The sequence below is a fragment of the Anastrepha ludens genome, chromosome 3 (assembly GCF_028408465.1).
Source record: "Anastrepha ludens isolate Willacy chromosome 3, idAnaLude1.1, whole genome shotgun sequence".
Classification (NCBI taxonomy): domain Eukaryota; kingdom Metazoa; phylum Arthropoda; class Insecta; order Diptera; family Tephritidae; genus Anastrepha; species Anastrepha ludens.
Window position 1 is genome coordinate 93,877,892 of NC_071499.1, and position 23,713 is coordinate 93,901,604.

The following is a 23,713-nucleotide window of genomic DNA, read 5'->3' on the forward strand; positions in this document are numbered from 1 at the left end:
ACACTAGAACTACGAACCGGTCAAAATGACCGGTTGGAACATTTATTTCCCATTTCCTCTTAAATATTCCAATTACATTTTTTCCGATAATGTCATGATTTTTATTAAATTTGTGTATAGAATAATATTATAGATTATTTGGTTCTTACGCTTCCAATTTTCGGAGTTAACTATGTGTTATACCTAAATATACGAACCGGTCATTTTGATCGGTCATAAAAATATCATGAATACTTTTTGTATATTCTTGAAATATTCTTTTTGAATATGGACAATTCCCGGAATTCAAAGATTTTGCGTTTTCCATATATTATGCCAAAATTTGTATAACTGTAATATGGTATATACAGTTATACTAAATCCGTAATATGAATACAATTTCTACAGTCAGTCTGTAACCCCTATACTGATAAGTTATAAATCGTAGCATATAAACATTTCAATTTAGTATTCTTACTTACCGTGTATAGTTGCAAATGACAATAAATTGAATATTTTTTATATTTCTTTATAATCTCACATTATTCTTGCATACATTGTAAGTGGTTTCTGATTGAATATTTTTTTCATTATTAGAAAGGGAAATAAAATTATAGTTTTCAGTTAGAAGTTATTACCCTGAAAATGGCGTCACATTCGAAAAAAACAAAATTTCTTGAAGATATAACAAATATATGCGAAGATATATCCGAAGTTGTCTGCAAATCAACAAATATTTCAGCGGTCCAGTATGATAAAGAGAAAGTCTATGTATCCAGAGATAGTGAAGAGGAGAACATACTCAAGGTATGTAAAAGAAAAAGTGTAAGATTTCCGTCCTATTCCGATGAGAGTGAAGATCAGCAAACTGAAATTGCTAATGGAACTATTTGGAATGAAATCAAAGCTGGATCCTATCCAGGGAGAAAACCAAAACATACCATTTTCAAACAAAAAGTAGGACCTACAGGATATGCAAAAAAAAAAATTGTAAAGAATGTTGTGAGTAGTGCTTTCTCATTACTAATTAATCGAGATATTATACATCATATCATAACATGCACAAAACAAGAAGGTTTACGAGTTACTGCTGAAGAATTGGATTTATCAGAAGAAAAATTCAACGCTTTTCTGGCCATTTTATTTGCGCGTGGCGCTTATGAAGCCAAGAACTTAAAATTATTTTATTTATGGTCCCAGAAATTGGGGCCTGCCTTTTTTTCAAAAACTATGCCAAGGGATGACTTCACTAATATTTTACGTTTTATCCGATTTGATAAAAAGATGAAAGATGAAAGAAGTCAGCGATTACAAACAAATAAATTTGCATGAAGACTCATCGGAACTGGAATACTTGAACAACCCCTTGAAGAGTCCTGAAAATTTGAGCATACGAAAAACTTGTCAAATAGGTTTATGCAATGAGAATAAATCCGCAAATATCTGTGCTCGTTGCCAAAAGTATGTTTGTGGCAAATGTACTTTTAAAAAACTTTTAATATGTAAAAATTGTAGTACATAGAATCTCTATGTTATGTAATTTTGTTTTTTATGTTATGTAATTACAATAAATGAATAAAATATGTTTCGTTTGCTTGAAAATTTAATTATCTTATGCATTTTTAGTTTTATTTCTAAATTTCTACTGTTTTGTGTAGTTAAACAAAAAAACCGGTCAAAATGACCGGTTAGTTGAAATAGGTATATGGTAAATCTTCGTAGTTCTAGTGTTAATGTTGAAAATATAGATTCCCTTATCCGAATAGCTGCATCAGTATACGTTGAAGGAGAAGGTTCATACGTTTGATTAAAATGGTTTTCTTCAACATTTTCTGAAAAATCATCAACCACGCGATAATGGATACAAATATTGTGCAATGCTGCGGCAACGTTCACTATTTGGCAAACCTTCATGGGTTCATAATAAAGCTCACGAGCACCCAGAAAGCATATGAATCGGTTCTTAAATACACCTATGGTCCTTTCTATAGTATTTCTGTATTTTATTGTAGTTTCCTTTGGCGCTTCCTGTTGTAGGTGAACGAAAAGGTGTCATTAACCATGGCTCTGGAGCATATCCAGCGTCTCCTGTGGAATAAATAAAATCATTTTAGCAAAAAATTATTCAAACGGTCTGTATGTGTATGCACATACCCAAAAGCCAAGAGCTTCGTTCGCCGTTAAGGTATTTATTTTCAAAAAAATTTCGCGCGCTGCTTACGTTCCAAATATGAGCATCGTGGTTGCTGCCAGGATACTGCGCATTCACGTAACGAATTCTCATTTTATTATCGCATATCTGCAATAAATAAAAAATTAGAAAGATATTTGAAATATTAGTTTTTGCAAGACTTACAATCATAGCATTGATGCTATAGTACCCTTTACGATTAAAATACAGGAATTTGTCTTTAGCTGGCGCAACAATTTTAATGTGTGTTCTGTCTACACATAAAATCACACCAGGAAATCCATACTTTTGATAAAAGTCCATCTTTGCTTGTCTTTTTTCTTCGTTGCTTAAATCAAGATTCACCCACACGTATTTTAATACGCCACAAAATGTGGATTGAGCCATGGGAATGTCAAAGTCCTTTCCCACTTCGTGCTGGTACCCACCCTCCGCAAGAAAACGTAATACGGAAGACAAACGCTGGAGCGAAGAGACGGAGCACGACCTCATTGAGCGTGCATTTCCATCTAGGACACTTAAGACGTACAAAAACGCCGCCTCATTCAAGCGGTAATTTTTAGTAAACCTGTTTCATAAAATAAAGTTAATCTATGAAGTTATGAAGTTATTCCTATACTTACATTGTGTCCTCGACATCGAGCGGATTGCTTGCGTCCCTTAATATTTTTCGTTCAGTTTTCATATTCGATCTACTTCTTTCACCTTCCGCCTCCACCAACATTATAGAAAATATCAACGAATAATCCATAACACTTAAAAGCTTTGTTTTTCCAATATATATTTCAGTCTAATAAAATTTATTTACGCTTGTCTTTATTGAAATTTCAATTTATTGCAAAACATTTGATTTCGAAACGTCAAAATTTAAAATATGCTTATGGCAACAACTTTTTCGAATTCACATGGGTTGCATGATAAAAAATTGCTCCGATTCGGAGCGGACATTTACATTCGGAGATTTGCTTCGATGGATTATGTGATAGTGTGATATCAGAGGAGCGAAAAATATCCTAAACCTAGACTTTTACTCTGGCTTTTATTTAAAACAGAAGTCTTGAAGGTCATTCTGAAAATAATATCTTTCTTGAAAACTGTTTTCGCCGGGCTGTTGCTCCCCAAAGCTGCTCTAATACGAGTAGTATGGAAATAATAAAATCATTGAGTAAAAAACATAGATCTCCAATTACTAAGCTTCACTGGCAACTCACTCTGGGATCCTCTAACAATCTGGTACACGTTGATTTTGGAAATGTAGTTCAAAAATTCTAAACTAATAATTGCATTCACGCATACCAAAGCCCAAAGGTGATTTGGCTTTTCCCATTCTTTCCCTCCATATTTGTCGACTCCCCTATCTTGCAAAAGTGGCAAACCTTAAAATAAAATCGCACTTTCGCGCCAAAGGCAATTTCATTCACATCCAGTGCGCTTCACATTTGTGTTTTGAAGAAAGTTCCACGAAATTGCCTACGCTTAAATTACAATGCCACACAGCCATAAACACACACACACCTTAATTGTAGTGAAATTCCACTTCAACTTTCAGCTCCCACCGGCGAAGCATTTTGACTCGCGCGATAAAATGCCAAAAGCTTAACGCTTCACTGCACTCAGTGAAATAACAGCTTTAGCAAAAGCAACAGCAATAGTGCTTTAGCTGGAGCTTATGGGAAGAGAAACGCGGAGAATTTGCATAAGAGTGTCTGCAAGCAAATTGAGCATGCGTTCCGTAGGGTTTAGCATACCAAAAAGGCACAGTGCTGTACAAAAATTCGAAGCAAAAGTAGAAAAATAATGCCGTAGAAAAATGCAGCGATGCTCAAGTAGATGTAGGCATGAGTATATATATTTAGAGGTATTTGGGAGACTAAACGTACTTGGTGTGGATGTGTTTGCAGAATCATGAAACTACGTTCACATATGCACGTTTATATTTGTGTGAACTAAATACACATCCACTGCATCGCGATCAACACAAATTCTCAAAGGTAGCACCATGAAATTCCCACAATTAATTTAATGGCACATAAAATTTTCGCCTTTTCAAAACGGATTAAGGCCAAGTGAAAATTAAAAAAGAAAGTTCTTTTGGAAGGAAGGCTTGAATAAGGACACTCATTTATTGTGATGGTAAAGCGCAGAAAACAAATAGAGGTCGAGTCGAAGCATCAGCTTACTGATTAATATTAATTTTCATATGTCGTATCTAAAACTGTTAAAAGAAATGCTAGAAAATAAACGTTCATTAAAAAGAGTTTCCACATTTCTTTGTTGAATTTGGAATGAATTCATAAAAAAATATATTAACAGAATGCAGGTTTTGTACGGACTCCTCTTTTAAAAACAGGCAATGCATTTGAATTTTGAAATTAAATAAAGCAAGTTATTTAAATGGCATTGACTCATGTATTTCCTTTATTTCAAAATGGACGACGCAACTCCATTTTTTGATGACATCTTCACATAAATGCGGTTTAATTTGATTAAAAACGTCGGTTATATTGGTGTTAAAGGCGGCAATCACTGATGTTTTCCCTACGTAGACCAACGATTCCGCGTAGTTCCACACAAATCGGTCTGACTACGTTAAGGCGCACGAGCTTGGTGGCCAGCGACTAACGCCACCACGCGACTTAAGCAAACTTAAACTTCTCCTTCAATAAACTCACGGCTTCCCGTGCAGTGTGGCGAGCGGTGTCATTCTCTGGAAACCACACGTTTCTGAGATCGATATCACCCATCCTAGGCTTAGGAATGTATAAAGTTTGTTATGATCTTTCAGTGTCACACACGATTGACATAAAGCGAAAGAAATAAGAAAACAGTAATGTAATGAATGTTTCGTGTACTATATTATTGCTTTACGAACGCAACTTACCTGAAGATACAATGAAGATGCAATAATTTTTTCTCCAAAATGATATTCGAACCACCTCTGCAAAATTCCCAACATTTGGGTAGTATATTTTGACATTATTTGTTATCTTAACAGAGAGAGAGAGAGAGAAAAGCAATACTAAGTTTTAGACCTTGCAATAAATATTTGTAGATAAAAGCATTTTTTTAGATGTAATTACGAGATATATTGTAAACACTAGACCTTTCAAATCAAGTTCTGTGTTTTTCTTAATCATGTTTCCTTTATATGGAGCAATTTCCTAGATAAGAAGCGGACCCTTAAAGATTCCATGTTGCTTAAAGATTCTATACTCATTAGCATATCGTCAATCATCTTAGAAACTTTAGAAACGCTGTTTGAGATGCATGCTCGCTGGGGAGTCTGATGGTTTGAACCATACAGCATACGCATATCACAGGTCGCTCCACAAAGTCTATAACATGTCAGATCGTTCGATGTGCTGCTTTCTTGGATATGAGAAAAGTTTTCAACATTTTTTCTTAGAAGTAATGGAACTGTCTTTTATCAATTTCTCGTTTAAACGTTTAATTATTGACTGGATCTCATTCGCTTTGAGACTACAATCATTGGTGCAAAGGTAGTTAATGGCGATGATATCACACGTCCATGCAGAGGGACCTTAAAAGGAAGTGCCTTATAGCGCCTGTTACGGCTCTACGTAATGAAAAACATTATTTTAATGCTCAATAAGGTTGGATTTATATACTATTATGCTCCGCCGATCCTACAAAAAGCACTAAAAGAGTTGAGTTCATGACCAGGAGTTTTTTGTATTGACGTAAATCACATAAAGATTGAAGCACTTCTTTTTCCTGGTAAGAGAAATATTCATAACTTCAATGTTCTTCTATAAATATTCAGTGACTTTTTCTCTAGACTCTTGCTAAATGGAAACAAAAACTATGGTGTTCTTTAATTTTGTAAAATAATGTTCGAGAAGAAACCAGCAATTATTTCATACGGCTCATGGGCTTATTGACATTGGGAAGGAATTCGTAATATAATATATCTCTGAAATGATAGGAGGGTGCAAAAATCTGCTGCATTGCGGCTAGGTTGATTGTACCACCGGTATATCTGTTTATCAAATCTATGAGGCTAAGAAAACTGGGATTTTGGAAGGGTCGGCTGCATAGGCATAGACATATTATATCTTCTTTCAAAGAGCGGAGAGTTCGAAGAGAATAGATGTCCTTCGATAAAAACTTTTAGAGTGTAGTAATATAGCAATGCTAAGCCTATTTATCGGATTCAAACATTTCCCGAAAGATAGCGCCAGAAGGTAGAAACATATCTGAAAAGCTTTCAATCAGTCATTTATACAATTTTTCAATTTTACAAAACTAAAGGCTTCAAGTAATTTTAAAAGTAAAATTTATTGCAAATGCATACTTATAAGCATACATACATAGCAAATGACTTAAACTACACAGGAAGTCTTCTTCAATGTAAATGAAAAATAATTCAGCATTCCCATATGAATTTCTATACTTAAATTAAGAATAAATATTGCGCAGTTTGCTGAAAAAAGGTTTCAAAAAGTTTCTATACCACTATACATACATCTCCACATGTACAAATGAGTACGGGAGAGTGTATGGTTGTGCTGTTGTTGCTCATACGCTCCGGTCCATGCTTTTATCTGATTAACAACGAACTAGCAAAAGTGGCAAAGTTTTCTACTTTACCTTCATAAATCATAACATAAAATAACGTAATAACTAAAATTTGCAAGTACAAAAATCGGAAATGAAAAAAATGTATTAAAAAATATAAGCAAACTGTAAAATCCGTATTAGAGTATATTGCTAGAAAAAATATTTTTATTAAATATAGTTTTACGAGTTAAGCTTTTATTGCATGGGAGTATCTGAAAGATAGCAAATATTGTTCATCCATTACTCTTTAAAAATAGTTTTTAGCAAATTTATAATGTGCTTTTTCCACTATTGAAAAAATATTTACACCCACACTGAGGTTAAGTTAACTTACGGTGGTGGCCATTCTCCGTGAGGTTGACAAAGGGTCCACTTAGACCTGGATGCCGATTGTGATATCACCATGGGTGCAAGGGTAATAGATTACCAGATTTCTCTATCAGCTGTGGTGAAAAACGAAATTGAGCCACGTCATCGGTGGCTCGGCAGCAGACTTCTGCCAGCTCATTTCACTCGTTGTTTAGACGGCAACGAAATAAGGCTGTCGTTCCCACGACAGTCGCTTCTACGTTACCGGAGCGACCCAGATTTATATCCGGCCAAGGACTGTCACTTCAGCAACATTCCCAATATATGTATGGGGAATGCTTATGCTGCTACAACAACAACAACAACCAGCGTAGACTGTGTTTTTCCTTTATCACCAACACAATCTCAGTGTTTCCGTAAACAAACCATTGTCATTATGTCAGCCAATTTGCCGATTCCTTCAATTGAAAATTCGTAAAGGCGTTATTAATTAGCTTGTTTAATTAATTTGACGAGACCTAATAATAACAATCAGAGGTAAATTCACCATTTATATAAAATGACGATAACACTGCGTTACAAAAACGAACTTTTTTTCTGTCCCATGAACCAAATATACTTTTTCGGAAAGGGGAGAAAAAATAAAAATACACGTGTATCGACGATTTTCATGTACACGTCAGAATTTTTGAAGTGAAAACTTCTTTAGAATCGTTGGGAGTGATTTGAGACTCGATGAAACGAAAAAGCGACACTACGAAGCGTTATATGTTGATATACGTATATGTGTGTGGCTGCGTACTGCTGAGCCACACTAGTATAGTGGGTATTGTAGTATGTATACTACACTGCCTATTACTTGCTTTGGCGTCATACGTATGTATGTTTGTATGTATGCTAGTACGTATGTGTGCGCGCCTGCGTATTACGGAGCCACGGTGAGCGAGAAGGCATTATGTATACCTATACTACACTACCTAATACTTGCTTAGACCAAGCGTCCTACGGGTGTATGTTAGTACGTCTGTGTAATATACGCCTTACGACGCTCATAATAGCAACCGTATTTTTATATTCGTAAATATTTTCATTTTAAAATATTTACCGCAATTGCAGGCGGTGTTGCAATATACCACAATCAAAATGACGGTGCTCGTATTGTAACTCCACAGATAGATCTGAATGCACAGCAACTAGAATCACTGTCTGTTCAGCTCTCTAAAGTGGGAGAAATATGTGCATGCGAAACCAGATTGCGCAATGGAAAAACAGTTTTAATTGTGGCAATTTATATTTCACCGAATCAATCAATAAATAGCATCACGGAATTCATTCACGAAAATTTAATAAAGTATACACCAGAAGTATCGCGGATACTTAGAAAAGATTATGATAAAGTTCCAATGATTTTAAGTGGCGATTTTAACGTAAATTTTGCATTGGACACAGCGGTTCCTCTAATTGACTTTCTCAATACAACATTCAATTTAAAAATGTGTAACACTCGCACTGAATCGACAACACGATCAAAAACAACAATTGACGCGGTATTTCAAAGATATGTTGACCACATCGAAACCAAAGCATTTGTATCATATTTTAGCTATCATAAGCCACTCGTATCATTTGTTGAAATTGAAAACATTGAGGATGAATAATAATAAAATGAAGAAAATAAAATATGAATTTTATAGCAATATAAATGAACCTATAATTATCGCGCTCCTAATGCTGCTTTCGTCTCATTCTCTCTCAGTTTGTTTTACGGAAGGTTTCGCTTCTATCGCGTCTAACCGTTAGACTGGTATTTTTGTTTTTTTATGTATAAAATATAGGCGGACGACGAGGCCTGTGTGAAAAACTTTGGATCAATTTTTAACCCTTTTTCCGTGATCCAATCGCGCTGAATTTCTGCAGGCAGACTCGTGGAAATGTTTTTATTTTGTAAAATTAAAAGAAAAAAAATTTATCAATTCTCAGATTTTCATGAATTTTTTTTTCTAAAAAAAAAAATTTTTTCTAAATTTTCGGCATAACTTGAAGGGACTCCAAATTTTTAAACAACTTATTAACCTTTAATTTATTGTTTCATACAATACACTCTGTGCCGTTTGTGTGTTTGTTACAGTTCCGGAAGTTCCGATCATCTGACAGTTGCGCTACTAGGAGACGTATACTTTGACAATCGTTTTAAGTTCTGTTGCGCAAAACGTCTTTCTGTATAAAATGCGAAAAATGCAGTGGCCGACTCGAAATAACTTTTGTTACGTTTGTGGCTTATTCGCATCAAGTAAAAATTTTAAAAATATTACAAAAGCAGTGGTTAATTCGTTTCAGAAAATATTCAAGACTGATTATGTTCCTTACTTGTGGTATACTCCGGAAGTCGTGTGCGACTATTGCTATAGAAATTTACGATGGAAGGTCAACAATAAAGTACTCTGTACCAACAATTTGGCTACTTGATTGGCGAATACTGTTGGTCTATTTGTCGCGATACTGACACAAATGCTTACAAACGCAAAAATAAAAGGTCTAAGTTTCTTTAAAAGCATTAAAATTTTTAATGCAACAATTTTTAATTTTAATATAATAAAATTAATAAAAAAATTTGGGGTTTTATAATATATCTCTGTTGTAATGCGGAGTGAAATACCTTTCTTTTGATACCCACATCGGCATATCTCATGCAATTTTTTTTTTTCGAACAGGTGGCAACCCTGTGAAACATTGTCCGTGGCAACACCTAGGTGAAAAGTCTAGAAATGTGATACACTATCTGTGTACCCAATTTCATTCAAATCCGTTAAGTTAATCCTGAGATCGTGTGGCTATACAGATATGCATACAAGAATTGCTCGTTTAAAGTTATAAAATACAAAAAAAAAAAAATTGTGACGTGTACATGAAAATCGCCGATACACGTGATTTTTATTTTTTATCCCCTTTCCGAAAAAGTATATTTGGTTCATAGGACAGAATGTGTGTAACGCGGTGTAATGGTTGTATGAAAGTTTTACGAGAGGAAAATTTCCTATTTATATTCTAACCCACTCGTGGTGTTTCGAAACCCCAGCACCTTCAGTGAATAAACGCTGTTCTGTCCTGTCAAGTTCGCAAACTGTTTATCCTAGTTCTGCGCAGTACAGTTAAAAGTCATTTGGTGCAATGAGATGCTCCTGCAAATTTTGCGCGACTGAGCCTCCAAATGAAATTTCGTAAATTTAGAAACCGTTGAGAGATACGACCCTTAATAAAACAGGAATCTCGTTTGCCCATCAATCGCTTCATTAGCATGTATGTTTTGGACCATACCGCATATCATGGTAATGCAATACCGACCAGATACACAGCTCGACGAAAATATTACATAGCCAGTAGAACGATTCCGTGTTAAGTAATAATTTTGGATGTTTGTTTGGATATAATATTAAATATTTCGGAAAATTGATTTATTTGTGAATTTGAGTATAATAAGAAGAAAACTGAAGCAATTTAAAAAAAATAGAATTTTGAGAGTCGTTTTCAGTGAAATATCTTCGGTTCTTTTTAACATCTTTATAACTTTTTTTTTTATTTTTCAGGAAAAAATGTTCCAAAAAATTTGTTTTGGCTGAACATTTTTGAGAAACACTTGGTTTTTTAACATTTGTGAAAAACTTGTTAGACAAAAAATAGTCAAGAGTTTTTTTTTTTTGTTTTTTGGGAAACACTTTTTACAAAGCATGTTTCTGAAGTCTGCTATTTGATCTCTAAAATCTTCTGATCCCATGCCTTTCTACAACACGCGACTACTTCTAACTGGCCTTCTACTTTTTGAAACGAGAAGTTTAATTCTTGCTTTCTTTCGTGTTTGGTACTACTATTGGAGCAATTGATTGTTCGTATTTACTTGAATGCATTATTTTTCTCTTGTCGCTGCGGACCTGGCGTTATCGCAATCCTTTATATGCGAAGAAGATATACACTTAGAGTCGATAAGTCTACGCTGCGTTTGAAAAAGCCACAGGAACAAAATTGATAAGTTTTTGAAATTTTTTTTTTTATTTTGACTATTAGACGACATTTAACTTATTAAGGGGGGAAGCTGGTCTAGAATTTTGAAAAAATCGAAAAATTTTTTTTTGTCTTAAAAGGTGCTTTAGGGTCTTAGAAATAATATACCAAATGAGGGATGCCAGCAAAAATGTCTAAATGCCCAAATTTTTCATTCGACGGCAGTGCCTCGCAGGTATGCCCCGAACGCTACTTACAACTTTAAACGCGTTTTTCTCGAAATCACTTTTTTTAAACTGGCCGAAGACATAACTCGAACAAATCTTTACCGATTCTTACGAAATTTTGACAATACATTCGAAATACCTTTCTCCGGAGACGTAAGTGGGATTTTTTATTTATATTACATAGTTTTTTTTTTAATCAACAATTTTATGTCGTTCTTTATAGTGAAAATTGTAACTTTTTGTTCAAACGTGCACCATTTCGCGAAAAAACAAAATATCGAAAAAATCCTACGTACGTCTCTTTCTGTTGTTATATAGAAACTAAAAAAAATTTATTTTTTGATCCAGGACAAAAATTAAGGAGTTTACGTCTTCGGCAATGGACCCACTAGAAAAAAAGGCGCCTTAGGAGAACTGCTGGACAGCGGCCATTTTGAAATTAATTCAGACGAAAAATTTTGTATTTGTACCATGAAAGCTATATTATTAAACCTATTTCACAGATTTTCGATTGATTCCTTTGTTGAGTCAAAATAAATTCATAAAATATGCCCATTTTTTGCGCTCTAGACCAGCTTCCCCCCTTAAATAAAGTGCATAACCTATGTCTTTTGGAGTGTGTCATTTTTGTGTGATCACACCATTTAATAAATAAATAACTGATTTTATTTGAAACGCAAAAATGACAAACTCCAAAAGCCTACATTCCATTATAAAAAAATTGAAGTATTCAAAAATATGCATTTTTTCAGTAGCTTGTCCGCTATCCACGGTGTTTCAGCACTTCCTTATATCTTTCAAGACCTCTTTGCTTGTAATTTGGTATTTTCTATATTTCTTTCCAGAAGCACCTATAAGTGTCCAGAAGTGTTTAAACCTTGCGATTAGAGCTGCTGCCAACAGCTTGGGACCTTTATAGAGAACCAGTACTCGTTTGACAGCCACAGCATCTCGGTGCTCAGATTTTCTTAACACAATTTTTTTCTTTTGATATGAACTTGCTTTCATCCAAAAAAATAACTTTGTTCCAAAATTCTGTAGGCGAAAGCAATGGTTCTTTGTAAATTTATTAGGAAAAAATGCATGGCTTTTTCCTAGCAATTCTTGCCCTCTAGCCGGCTTTTCTTAAGGCTATTTTCGCAGTTGAAGCACTAATAAATTTTTTAAACTTATTTCTTACTTCATCTTTCATTTTTGAAGCAGTTATCTTTAATTCTGGTATTTTTATTGTTTTGAATTACTGTCTGAACTGATGTTCATGCCCTGTCTGCTGTTCTTTCTTTTTTTCGATAGTTTTGGTACTCTTTCCACATATTCTGGTTTTCATATCGCCAGTGTAAATTTCTTTTAATTTCGTGTCCATAGTAAGAATGCACACAGAATTCTATTGAATACCGATAAACTAAAACCTTATTACATAAAAATAACACTTTTTCTCACTAAAAAATCGTCTAACAATATAAAAAGTCTATATGGAAATACTGAGCGTACACTTTTGACACTCACCTTACTGCGTATTACCGGAAATAAGTACCGCTAGAATCGGAGATGGCGAATTCCGCAGATACTTTTTAGACGCCAGCATGACTACTACGATAGTAAGCAACGAAGATGACTAATTTGATCTTTGACCTTTTCACAAATAGGAGGATCGTAGAATTATGGCACCTAGTGTATAGGCAATAGTGTATATACAAGGTGAAGTCCAAAATAAACAAGACTGAGCTAAAATAGAAACAACAGAAGCTTTGTTCAGATAATTTCAAGTTTATATATTCAAAATAATCCCCTCTGGCTTCTATACACTGTTTTGCGCGATCTAAAAGCTTTCCGAAAGACTGTTTCAGGTCTTTGACCGGAATGTCCTTCAGGATGTCGGTACAAGCTTCTTGGATGGTCTCTACGGACGAAAAATGTTTTCCTTTCATGGCCAAATGCAATTTTCCGAATAGATAGAAGTCACAGGGAGCCATATCAGGTGAATACGGTGAGTGATTGAAGGTTAAAATGCGATTTCTAGTCAAAAAATCAGTCACAAGAGTGGACCGATGAGATGGTGCATTATCATGCAAAAAGCGTCAGCTTTCTCCTTCGCGGTATTCAGGGCGAATTCGACGAGTGGAAGAGTTACGTAAAGTTCAAAACACCGAGATAGAAAATTGCGTTGGCGGTTTGGGCTGTTGGCACGAACTCCAATTCCCTTGGAATAGTAAAAAAAAATGAGCATCGACTTGATTTTTCACTTCTCCAAACGCGATTTTTTGGGTGGTAGCTCGTCTGAGGCCTTCCATTCCACACTTTGATGCTTAATTTCAGGCTCGTGTTGGAAACACCACGTTTCATCACCAGTTACAATGTTGTAAAAGAAGTTTTCGTATTTTCTCGCCTCTTTAATGAGGTCTTTCGAGTGTTGAATTCTTAGCAATTTTTGGTCCTCAGTTAACTTGTGCGGAATGAAACGTGCACAGACCTTTCGTAAGCCCAAATGATCAGTTTAAATGCGATAAATCAATGTTTTGGAGATATTCAACTCCGTTTCCATGAATTTCAATGATGCTTTCGGTTCATTTTTGATAAATTTACGAAAAATTTCGATGGAGTTTTCGGTGATTACACACTAATTTTGTTCATTGTAGTTTATATCCTCACAACTATCTCTGAAACGTATAAACCACTCATGAACTCTGGCACGAGATAGACAATCACCGCCATACACTTTTTTCATCAATTCAAATGTTTCGGTAAACGTTTTACCGATTTTAACACAAAATTCGATATTAGCTCTTTGTTCGAAACTCATTTTTGTACCGATGACGGGGAACCGAATGTTACCAAGCTTTCACTGAAAGTCAGCTAGAGATGAAACTTACAACGCACTAACTCACTAAAAAGATGGCGTCATCAAAAACATTTTTATGACGCCAATCTTCTTTATTTTGGACTTCACTTTGTATAATTGGCGCTATCACCCTTTGTTGGGTGCAAATTGATGTTTTTCCAAAAATGGGAGCTTAGAGTTTTGTGCCGGCTCCAAACGGCAGATGGTTTTTGATGAGTAGTTTTTTCATGACAGAAATACACTCGAAAGTTTTGCCATTGCCTGGCGGGCGGCGACCGCTATTAGCAAATACTTTTTCTATCATTTGGTGTTTGTCCGAGGTTTCGAACTTGACCGATATCGAATGGCCATCACGGTGGCCGATATGCAGCCAAGCCAGGCCTATTATTTTACGCTCCTTCCACGCAAGCATTTCGGCTGTTCAATGAGTTCTCGTTTTGTTTAAGAAATTGTTGGTTTTTATCAAAAGAACCGTCGCATGAACATAGTTTAGGAGCTGTTGAGCTAATGACTTATCTGACTATTTAAATTTGCCCAAAAGCGCAATAACTTGTGACTAAAAGTTGAAACAAAAGCCTACTAATCATCAAAATCATCAGAGACATAGGAAGCTGGACAACAAGGTCGTACGGTCACGGTAAGATCCTCCTACAGGGACCCACGCTGCTCAAAAACGGATCAGACTACACAATCCCCGACCTAAACTTCAAGAAAGGCTTTACGGTACGTTTTCCACCAAGAGCCGAGTGGAGCAAAGGAGAGGTGATTGGAAGATACGATATGGAAATTTATACCGATGGTTCTCAGATGAACTGTGGTGTGGGAGCTGGCTTCCATTCGGAGCCACTCAACCTCTCTCAATCAATTCGTCTTCCTGATTATGCCACCGTGTTCCAGGCAGAACTTTTAGCGATCAGAGAAGCATGCAAATCCCTAGAACTCTACAAAGAAGTTGGTGCAAGAGTAGCTATCTTCTCAGACAGTCAAGCAGCTATTAAGGCCTTAGACTCCAACTACATTTCATCCAAACTGGTTCTACAGTGTAGAGAGAAGCTGAAACTGCTCAGCCATTGGCTTGAAATTACCCTGATATGGGTTCCCGGTCATAGGAACATACGGGGCAATGAGATAGTGGGTGAGCTAGCAAGAAAGGGCTCGACACTAGACATAGCAGAGGCCGTGACAGTCTCCACCCCACTGAACACACTAAAAGCATCCATTGCTTCACACTATCATGTTTTAGCCGAAAGAAGATGGAAGCAAATACCTACATGTATTACAACAAAAAACACATGACCGTCATATAAAATCCAAAGGACGAATGACCTGCTAGGATGTTCTCGGCCAAACATTTCACGCATCACTGCAACCCTTACAGGTCGTTGGAAAGTAGGGGATCATGCAGCTACACTCAATCTACCCTTCAATCCTATCTGTAGAAGCTGTCAAGCGGAAGGGGCGAAGCCTTTTCCACTATTTATGTGAATGTCCGGGACTAGCCGAAAAAAAAAAAAAACATCATCATCACACGAGATAGTGGTAGTAAAACGGTGCTGGTCACTAATTAGGAGCATTTCAGCTCAGAAATGTTCAACCACCTCAACAACAACAACAACAATCATCAAAATTAAAGCGGTCGGAAGAACCAAAACCAAAAGAGCGCACCCAGCTCATTAAGTATTTCTTTCGACTATATTGGTTTATAAATAAATTGAGGTCATGCGACGTTTGCTTGAAGCAATACCAGAAGAATGTGCAGAGCTGTAGGAATCCAATGTTGGATATTACAATACTATAATGCAAAAACTCAGCTGCCGTTTTCACCTGACTAGGACTACAACGACTTATTCATGTTTCCAAAGCTGAAAAGACAAATGAAAGGATGGAAATTTATAGAGATGGAAGAGCCCAAGCTCATACCAAAAAGCGCCCATACTGGAAGTGTTTCGAGGATTGGCAAAAGCACAGAGAGATATAAAAACATTTATATACAGAAAATATACAAATATTTTTTCGAAAAATTAAACTTTAATATATTTATTTATTTACTCAATTAGGATGACTGATATCTGTTAATTGTGTAGTAAGATGTAACAAAAAAACCTAACAATTTTTATTTTTTTGATATTTTATACTACTTCTGAGTCACTATAAAATGAATATTCTGGTATGCGAATTATGCAAGAATAATACTTTAGCACTGGAAGTCAATAACTGCCAAGTGCAACTCAGCTCATTTTAACTTTTACCTGTATTCTCTTTAGCATCATCACATAAAACATTTCAAAACAACCAAAAAAACTCAACTTTCAACAAAAAATGCTGCTCATTATAAAAATTCATAAAAATCACATTAAAAAATCACAGCCAAAGCCAAAGTCCACGGACAAAAGAAAGCGCTTAAGAAATCATAAATGTGTGCAGAGATGATCACTGCCGCGTGCGATGCACAAACAAAGCGACTTACGTACGAGTACATACCTATTTATATACATACATCCATGCATACATACACATAAGTAGAATGCACCAATGCATAGTAACTCATGCAGCAAATGTCCTTCTTCAGTCATCTTAACTCAAGCAGCACAGCAAAAAAGGCAACAAGCGCTAACTGTTTAGTTAAAACCAAAAAAACAAAAACCAAAAAAACACTCAAGCCCATACCTTTTGCGTTTAATTTTCTCCTTTTTTATTCTTCGTCATTTTTTCTGCACTAAAGCTTTTTTGCACACGCTTGCATGCCGATGCGCAAATGTGTGCGTTAGGAGTTTGCAGCTTTTTTGCATATTTTTTCCCTGTTCTCTTTAGCGCTTGCATTTATATTTCATTTTCTTTTGTACGAGGAAGTTTCCTTTGTTTATTTTTAAATTCTGGTTTTTCGCCTCTGCTAACTATTACAGCTGTACATCATTTTGTATGCATTAAACTGGTTTAGCATTATCCTTCCTGAACGCTCACCTAAGCTGCCTTCACTCTCGGCCAGTCAGCAAACTCCACAACCCTGCCCACCGATTTTCACTGCATTTCACATCGTGGTGTCTGTTGCTTAATTTTTTTCCTAGATGCTTTTATTTTTTGTTGTAATTTCCTGTGCGGCATGTTGCATGCTAAACAATGCAGGAAAATGCTTTGAAAAAATTCCTTGTTTTGAATTATTATTACTGCTTTTGCTTTAAAACACTATCGTATTGGGTTTTTTTCCTTTTCACGCTGACGAGATTAAAAGTTGGAGCTCGTTTGCTATGTGCTGTGATACTCTATGCGCATTTAAATTACTGATTTATTTCTCTTACTCTTATTTGCGCAGCGATAGAATTTTTCCTCCCACAAATTCAAACAATATTTATGCAGAATTTGACTAAATTATTTCAAATTGGATTTTCGGTGCATATCACCATTTCAGTCGTGAAATATTTTAATTTGGTAAATTAGTTAATTTGATCTATTTGCGGTCATTATCAATGTAACTATCAACACTTAATCTCATACTTATGTATACATATATGTTCGGGAACTAATTAAATTTACTTTTAACCGCCTTGATATGCTTTGTACATATAGCACATACATACATACACGGTGCACAGAGTACAGAAGATGGTACCTTCCGAAAACCGCTACTTTATTTTTCGCGGTTTTGACAACCAATGACGGCAACACTGCAAATAAGCAAACCTTGGATATCTTTTTACTGAATAGTCAGTGAATGGCTTGGTGACCTGAGTAGCTGGGGCCACTGTTGTAATAGTCGGTGGGGTACATACGTACATATGTAAAGGGTCTCCATGTACTTTGCCCATAGAAAGTGGCCCGCCATCTGTGCCATGTGGCAGTGGTCCCTCTACTTAGTGACAGGAGGAACTTCGACAGTCGGTTGGACATGACAGGTAACATCAGTTTTGTTCGTCTGCAGCCTCCCCCAACCTGCCAAGCTCGCTTGTGGGTTAGAGTAACCTGTTTGCTAACCGTTTCTTTGATGGCTGCATAAGGGAGTGCCAGTACGGGCTCCGGCCAAAAAAGTTGGCCTCAAAGCCCAGTTTGGCTAAAGAGTCAGATATCTCATTTTCCGCGATACCCCCGTGTCACGGGACCCATGTTAGCATCAGGCTACTATGTCTACCGACATAGTTCAGCCTGGATTTACAGGACTCGACTACCTTTGAAGTGGTTGGGGGGCTATCTAAGGCTATGAGCGCAGCTTGGCTGTCGCTGCAGACACATATAGATTTGTCTCTCCATCTGTTTTCCACAACAAAGTTCATCGCTTCTTGAACAGCATACACCTCCGCTTAAAACACAGATGCAGGCATTCCAAGAGCAAAGTGCAGCTCTCTCTCGCTGGATTCCACGTATACCCCAAATCCGGAGCCGTGCTCGGTCCTGGAGCTATCCGTGATAATGCGAAAACTTTGTTTTCCGTGCTCATTTTCTGAGTTTGACCACAGTTGAGCCTCTGGCAGCACCACACTGTATCTCTTGTCAAGCACGACTCTGGATGGCATGGTGTAAAGGGGCATGGCAAGGACCGTTGAGTCGAAGTCCATGTCTACTTTGTTGTCCAGTGCCGTACAGGGGCCGTACCAATTCCCATTGTGTTTCAGCCTACAGATGGCCTTCAAGGCTTCTCAATGGATGAAAACATTAAGTGGTGGTAGACTAATCAGAACATCTAATGCCGGGCCTGAAGTAGTCGGAAAAGCTCCGGTGCAACAGTTGGACACAGTGCGTTGTAGTCTCGATAAGGTCCTCCTGACTCCCACAAGAGAGAGTCTACTCATCGAGACCACTGATGCATAGGCGATAATAGGTCTTCTCATAGCAGTGTAGATCCATAGAACCTTGCTAGGAGAAAGACCCCACGTTGCCAGAAAGCTGTCAGTGCTTTGGATGTCTTTGTTTCAACGTGTGATTTCCAAAGAAGTTTACTATCGAGGATTACTCCATGATATGGATTGTGACTCCCTTTAGCTTAGGCAGAACGAGTCCATCAAGCTTCCTCCTTCTAGAGGACAATACCAGTTTTGGGGGGGTTTGCAGATAGCCCATTCGCACAGCACCAAATGTCAATCATATCCAGAGTTTTCTGCACTTTTCTACGGATGTTCACTAGCGAAGGGCCCAGAGCAATAGAGATAGCACACCACCTTGGGGACAGCCTCTATTAGCCCCGGACGACACCAGCAGATCCTCCTCCGCCCGCACCGTGTCGATTCTTTGGGCTAGCATTGAACGAATCTAATTCACCAGCACCCGGTCAACACCATGTCTACTGGCAGAGCTGCACATACTGTCGAAAGTGGCATTATCAAAAGCCCCCTCCATATCCAAGAAGATGCCCATAGCGTAGTCCCTCCTGTCGATGGCCCGCTCTATCGGAGCAACAGACTTCGAGACTTTTCTGCATGAAAGAGGTCAAGGCAGTAAACTCATTCGGCCTGTGTAAATTAAATTTAATCAAGTAATATCACCAAATTTTAGTTACTTTAATATGAGGTTTAAAGCTAACCAAGGAGCTGACTTCATTGTAGCGAAACTGGTATCTCAAAACATCTCTTGAGAAAGAACATACGGAATACAAGTGATAAAAGAATTTATTATACTTCAGTGATAGATAAACAGCCTTTCTTTTCAGCTTTTCTAATTCAAAGTCTGACTTAACTGTTTACGATTAAAAGACACATTCAGTAGAACTTTGATGGTATAACTTCACGGATAAGAAAGAGATTTGAATTATTATTGGATGTTAGTTTTGGATGGTATTTATTAGGAACAGGCATCGCAGGTACACACATTGACACAAATTGGAGAGCATATGACCTTATAATATTTGTAAATCTTTCCGAAAGGGTGCCCGGTAGCTAGTTGCTTTGGAAGTGAATAGCTAATTGAAACAAGGAAATATACACATTTCCCGTAAATGTTTTGGTAAATGGTAATGTTGCTGCAGTGACAATCGTTGTCCTAAAAGAAAACTGTCTTAATGTTGAGCTTCGAGGTTGTTCGATAGAAGGATTCGACAGCGTCGGGCTCAGTTGCAGTCACAGGTACTGCAGGAATAGGCATTGACAATATAAGGCGTTTTTCAATAGATGCGCTTCAACTTTTTTCCGACGCAATATTTTTTATTTTTCGCATGTCATTTGTAAACTTCATTAGTATACATTTCATCATGGAACGCTACACACTTGAGCAACGCTTGCAAATCATTGAATTTTATTATAAAAATGCGTGTTCTGTTAAGAAAGTTTAAAGTCGAAAAATCATCTTCAGTGATGTGAGCTTCATGGCTCAATGGCTTTGTCAACAAGCAAAATATGCGTTACTGGGCAGAAAGCAATACACACGTGATTCATGAGGTACCGTTGCATCCCGAAAAAATCACTGTTTGGTGCGGTTTACATGCCGGCGGCGTATTTGGCCCATATTTTTTCGTTGACGAGAACGATCGCCACGTTACTGTGAATGGAAATCGATACCGCGACATGATAAACGATTATTTTTGGCCGCAATTGAATGGTATGGACTTAGACGACATGTGGTTTCAACAGGACGGGACCACAAGCCACACAGCACACGCTACAATTGATTTGTTGAAGAGTAAGTTCGATGAGCGCATTATTTCCAGAAATGGTCAGGTCGAATGGCCGCCGCGCTCGTGTGATTTGACGCCTCTAGACTATTTTCTTTGGGGTTATGTGAAGTGAGGGGGCTCATATCGTCGTAGTATAGTCGGTTAACTACAACTCTTCGAATCTACCGATGTACCTACCTACCTACATATGGTACTTCATGTATGGATACTATCTCTCACATAAAAAAGTATACCTATAATTTCCTTCTCACAACTAAACCTTTCCTTCTCTGTACTTAGTCCTGCCATAAGTTCTGTTACAAGTTAAGTTATGATATGAAATTATAATACTTTTTTCAATGAAGTCAGTTTTATTTAATCATGTAAATATTAAAAAACAGATTAAAATTTTCATTCAAAATGGCTGTCCTTTGCTTTTAAGCAAGCCATCACACGATGAGGCCATTCAGCTATTGCAGCACGCACGGTTCCCATAGATATTGACGTCGCTCCTCGAACCAAAGATTGTTTGAGCCGCTCCAAATTTCTGTTAGGCCTTCGGCAGGCCATGTTCTCCATTTCTGATCACAGCCTGTAGTCCAATGGATTCAGATCTGATCTTCCAGACGACCAATCTTTTGCGGCTATGAAACCAGGAATATTGTTTTTTAACCACTGCTAGGTGGTTTTGGCCTTATGGGCTGGAGTGGAATCTTGCTGGAACATCCAACGCTCTCCATTGAAGAGAGTACTATTTAGCTGATTCACCACGCCTTCTTAGACATCCTCTTGGTACACTTTTGCCCCGGTCTTAACCCCATTTTTACTGAAATGGAGAGATTTAACGTCTTTGCAAGACAGTACCCGCAAAACCATTACGGTGAGTGAATGGTGGCCACGCTGAACCCTTGGAACAACATTTTTTGCGTTTTTAAAAGTTTTAGCATAGATTTTATCGTTTTACTGGTTAACAACTTTTTCAACAGTGAAATTTTTCTCATCTGTGAAAATAATATTTTCATGGCTGTTGGAGTATAATTTATGAGTAGACAATGCACATGAACAAAGGCAAAAATAACGTAACTTTTTTCGGCCAATTTGTTTTCGCCGTATGCATTGTAAAATTTGTCACAGAATTTATGGCAAGACTAAGTATATACCTACCAAATGCAAACTACCAAAGTGGAATTGTAGCATCCTGTCGCTCCTGTAGCTCATTCCACGTACTTTTCACTGTTTACACTTCCTTCCACTATTCGCCATCTCTTCCCCATGAAAGCGAGAAGAGTCCAACTGCCATTTTTTCACTTTATCCACGTAGCAGCATATTTACGCAACGCAAGCACTTAAATTAATTTTATTAAATAATATGAAAAATATTTCATTTGCCCAGAATCTTTTTCTGTATTGCGCATTTTCTATCCCCCAACTTCTGGAACTGGTTGATGGTATTCCATTCTGGCGATGATTTATTTCATTACTTACTGTCCCCTAAAAACTTTTGCCAGTTCTCCGTACATCATATTTCAGGTAACGCGATGTGCAAGGTATGCACATTTAAATGTGTGTATATATTACGTACAATTACACTAATGAAATATGCATCGAAAGATAAAACGTCACATGTTCTGCAAAATTCGAGTAGGCGAATGAAATGTAGACTTTTAAGAAGATGAGTGGGATGACTAACTTTTACTGCTATAAATAGATTAAACTACATTTTTGTATTTAATATAAGTGGCTCTTTACTTTTTTAATCTGTCAAAAAACCAAACTTTATTAAGTTCAACTTGCTTATGCCCATACAATGTAGACACAAAGCAGTCGGACTTTAAATGCTCCAAACGCCCCTTATTTTCCACCTCCTTCAACAAAGACTTCAAAACTTTGTATTCACAGCTCATTGCACATCGCTGCACAGCTCAGTTTTTATACATGTGCCTGTATGACGTGCCTCCCCTGCTTCCGCCTTTTATTTCTCGTGTCATTATCATAAATTATTTAATTGATTTTTTCTGCCAAAGTAATTCATTTGACTTGCATATTATTGTTTGACTTCTAAATTTCACTCCACATCCCACGTCCGCCTTCGCCTGTTGTACTTTTTTACTTGCTCATCTTCTTCCTCTTAATTGGCGCGATAACCACTTACGCGATTTTGGCCGAGTTTGACAAACCGCGCATGTCGTTTCTTTTTCGTGCTAACTGACGCCAATTGGACACACCAAGTGAAGCCAAGTCCTTCTCCACCTCATCTTTCCAACGCAGAGGAGGCCCTCCTCTTCCTCTGCTACCACACGCTTGTACCGCATCGAATACTTTCAAAGCCGGAGCGTTTGTATCCATTCGGACGACATGACCCAGCCAACGTAGCCGCTGGATCTTTATTCGCTGCGCTATATCTATGTCGTCGTAAAGCTCATACAGCTCATCGTTCCATCGCCCGCAATATTTGCCGTTGCCATCGTGCAAAGATCCAAAAATCTTATGCAGAATCTTTCTCTCAAACACTCCAAGCGTCACTTCATCGGATGGTGTCATCGTCCAAGCTTCTGCACCATACGTTAGGACGGGCATGATGAGAGCCTTGTAGAGTGTTAGTTTTGTTCGTCGAGAGAGGACTTTATTACTCAATTGCCTAGTTTGTCCAAAGTAGCACTTGTCGGCAAGAGTGATTCTACGTTGGATTTCCAGGCTGACATTGTTATCGGTGTTAATGCTGGTTCCTAAATAAAATAAGTCTTTTACAACCTCGAAATCATAACTGTCAAACAATGACGTGAATGCAGACTGTTTGTTTTCATGACAGTAGGTTTTGTCTTCGTTCACCACCAGACCCATTCACTTTGCCTCTTTATCCAGTTTGGAGAAGGCAGAACAAACAGCGCGGTTGTTAAGGCCGATGTTGGCATACGCCAACAATTGTATGCTCTTATAAAATATTGTGCCTGAGCGGCTCGCACAACCTTTTCCAACATCAGGTTAAAGAAGTCACACGACAGCGAGTCACCTTGTCT

At 37.3% G+C, this 23,713-nt stretch overlaps 1 protein-coding gene across 1 annotated transcript; it reads right to left on the minus strand.

Annotated features, from left to right (window-relative positions):
- Window positions 1–2,034: 2,034 nt before the first annotated feature.
- LOC128857606 (putative nuclease HARBI1) lies at window positions 2,035–2,894 on the minus strand. Its single transcript, XM_054093357.1, has 4 exons — window positions 2,794–2,894; window positions 2,336–2,738; window positions 2,201–2,278; window positions 2,035–2,067 (listed from the first exon to the last, which is right to left on the minus strand). The coding sequence occupies exons 1-4, from the start codon at window positions 2,892–2,894 to the stop codon at window positions 2,035–2,037; spliced, it is 615 nt and encodes a 204-aa protein (XP_053949332.1).
- Between the last annotated feature and the right edge of the window lie 20,819 nt (window positions 2,895–23,713).

Bases quoted from the DNA above. Each gene is read 5' to 3' on its own strand.
- LOC128857606 (XM_054093357.1), bottom strand. From the start codon at position 2,894: ATGTTGGTGGAGGCGGAAGGTGAAAGAAGTAGATCGAATATGAAAACT. The intron at 2,739-2,793 runs GTAAGTATAGGA...TTTATGAAACAG, and splicing joins CTCGATGTCGAGGACACAAT to GTTTACTAAAAATTACCGCT. The intron at 2,279-2,335 runs GTAAGTCTTGCA...TATTTATTGCAG, and splicing joins ATAGCATCAATGCTATGATT to ATATGCGATAATAAAATGAG.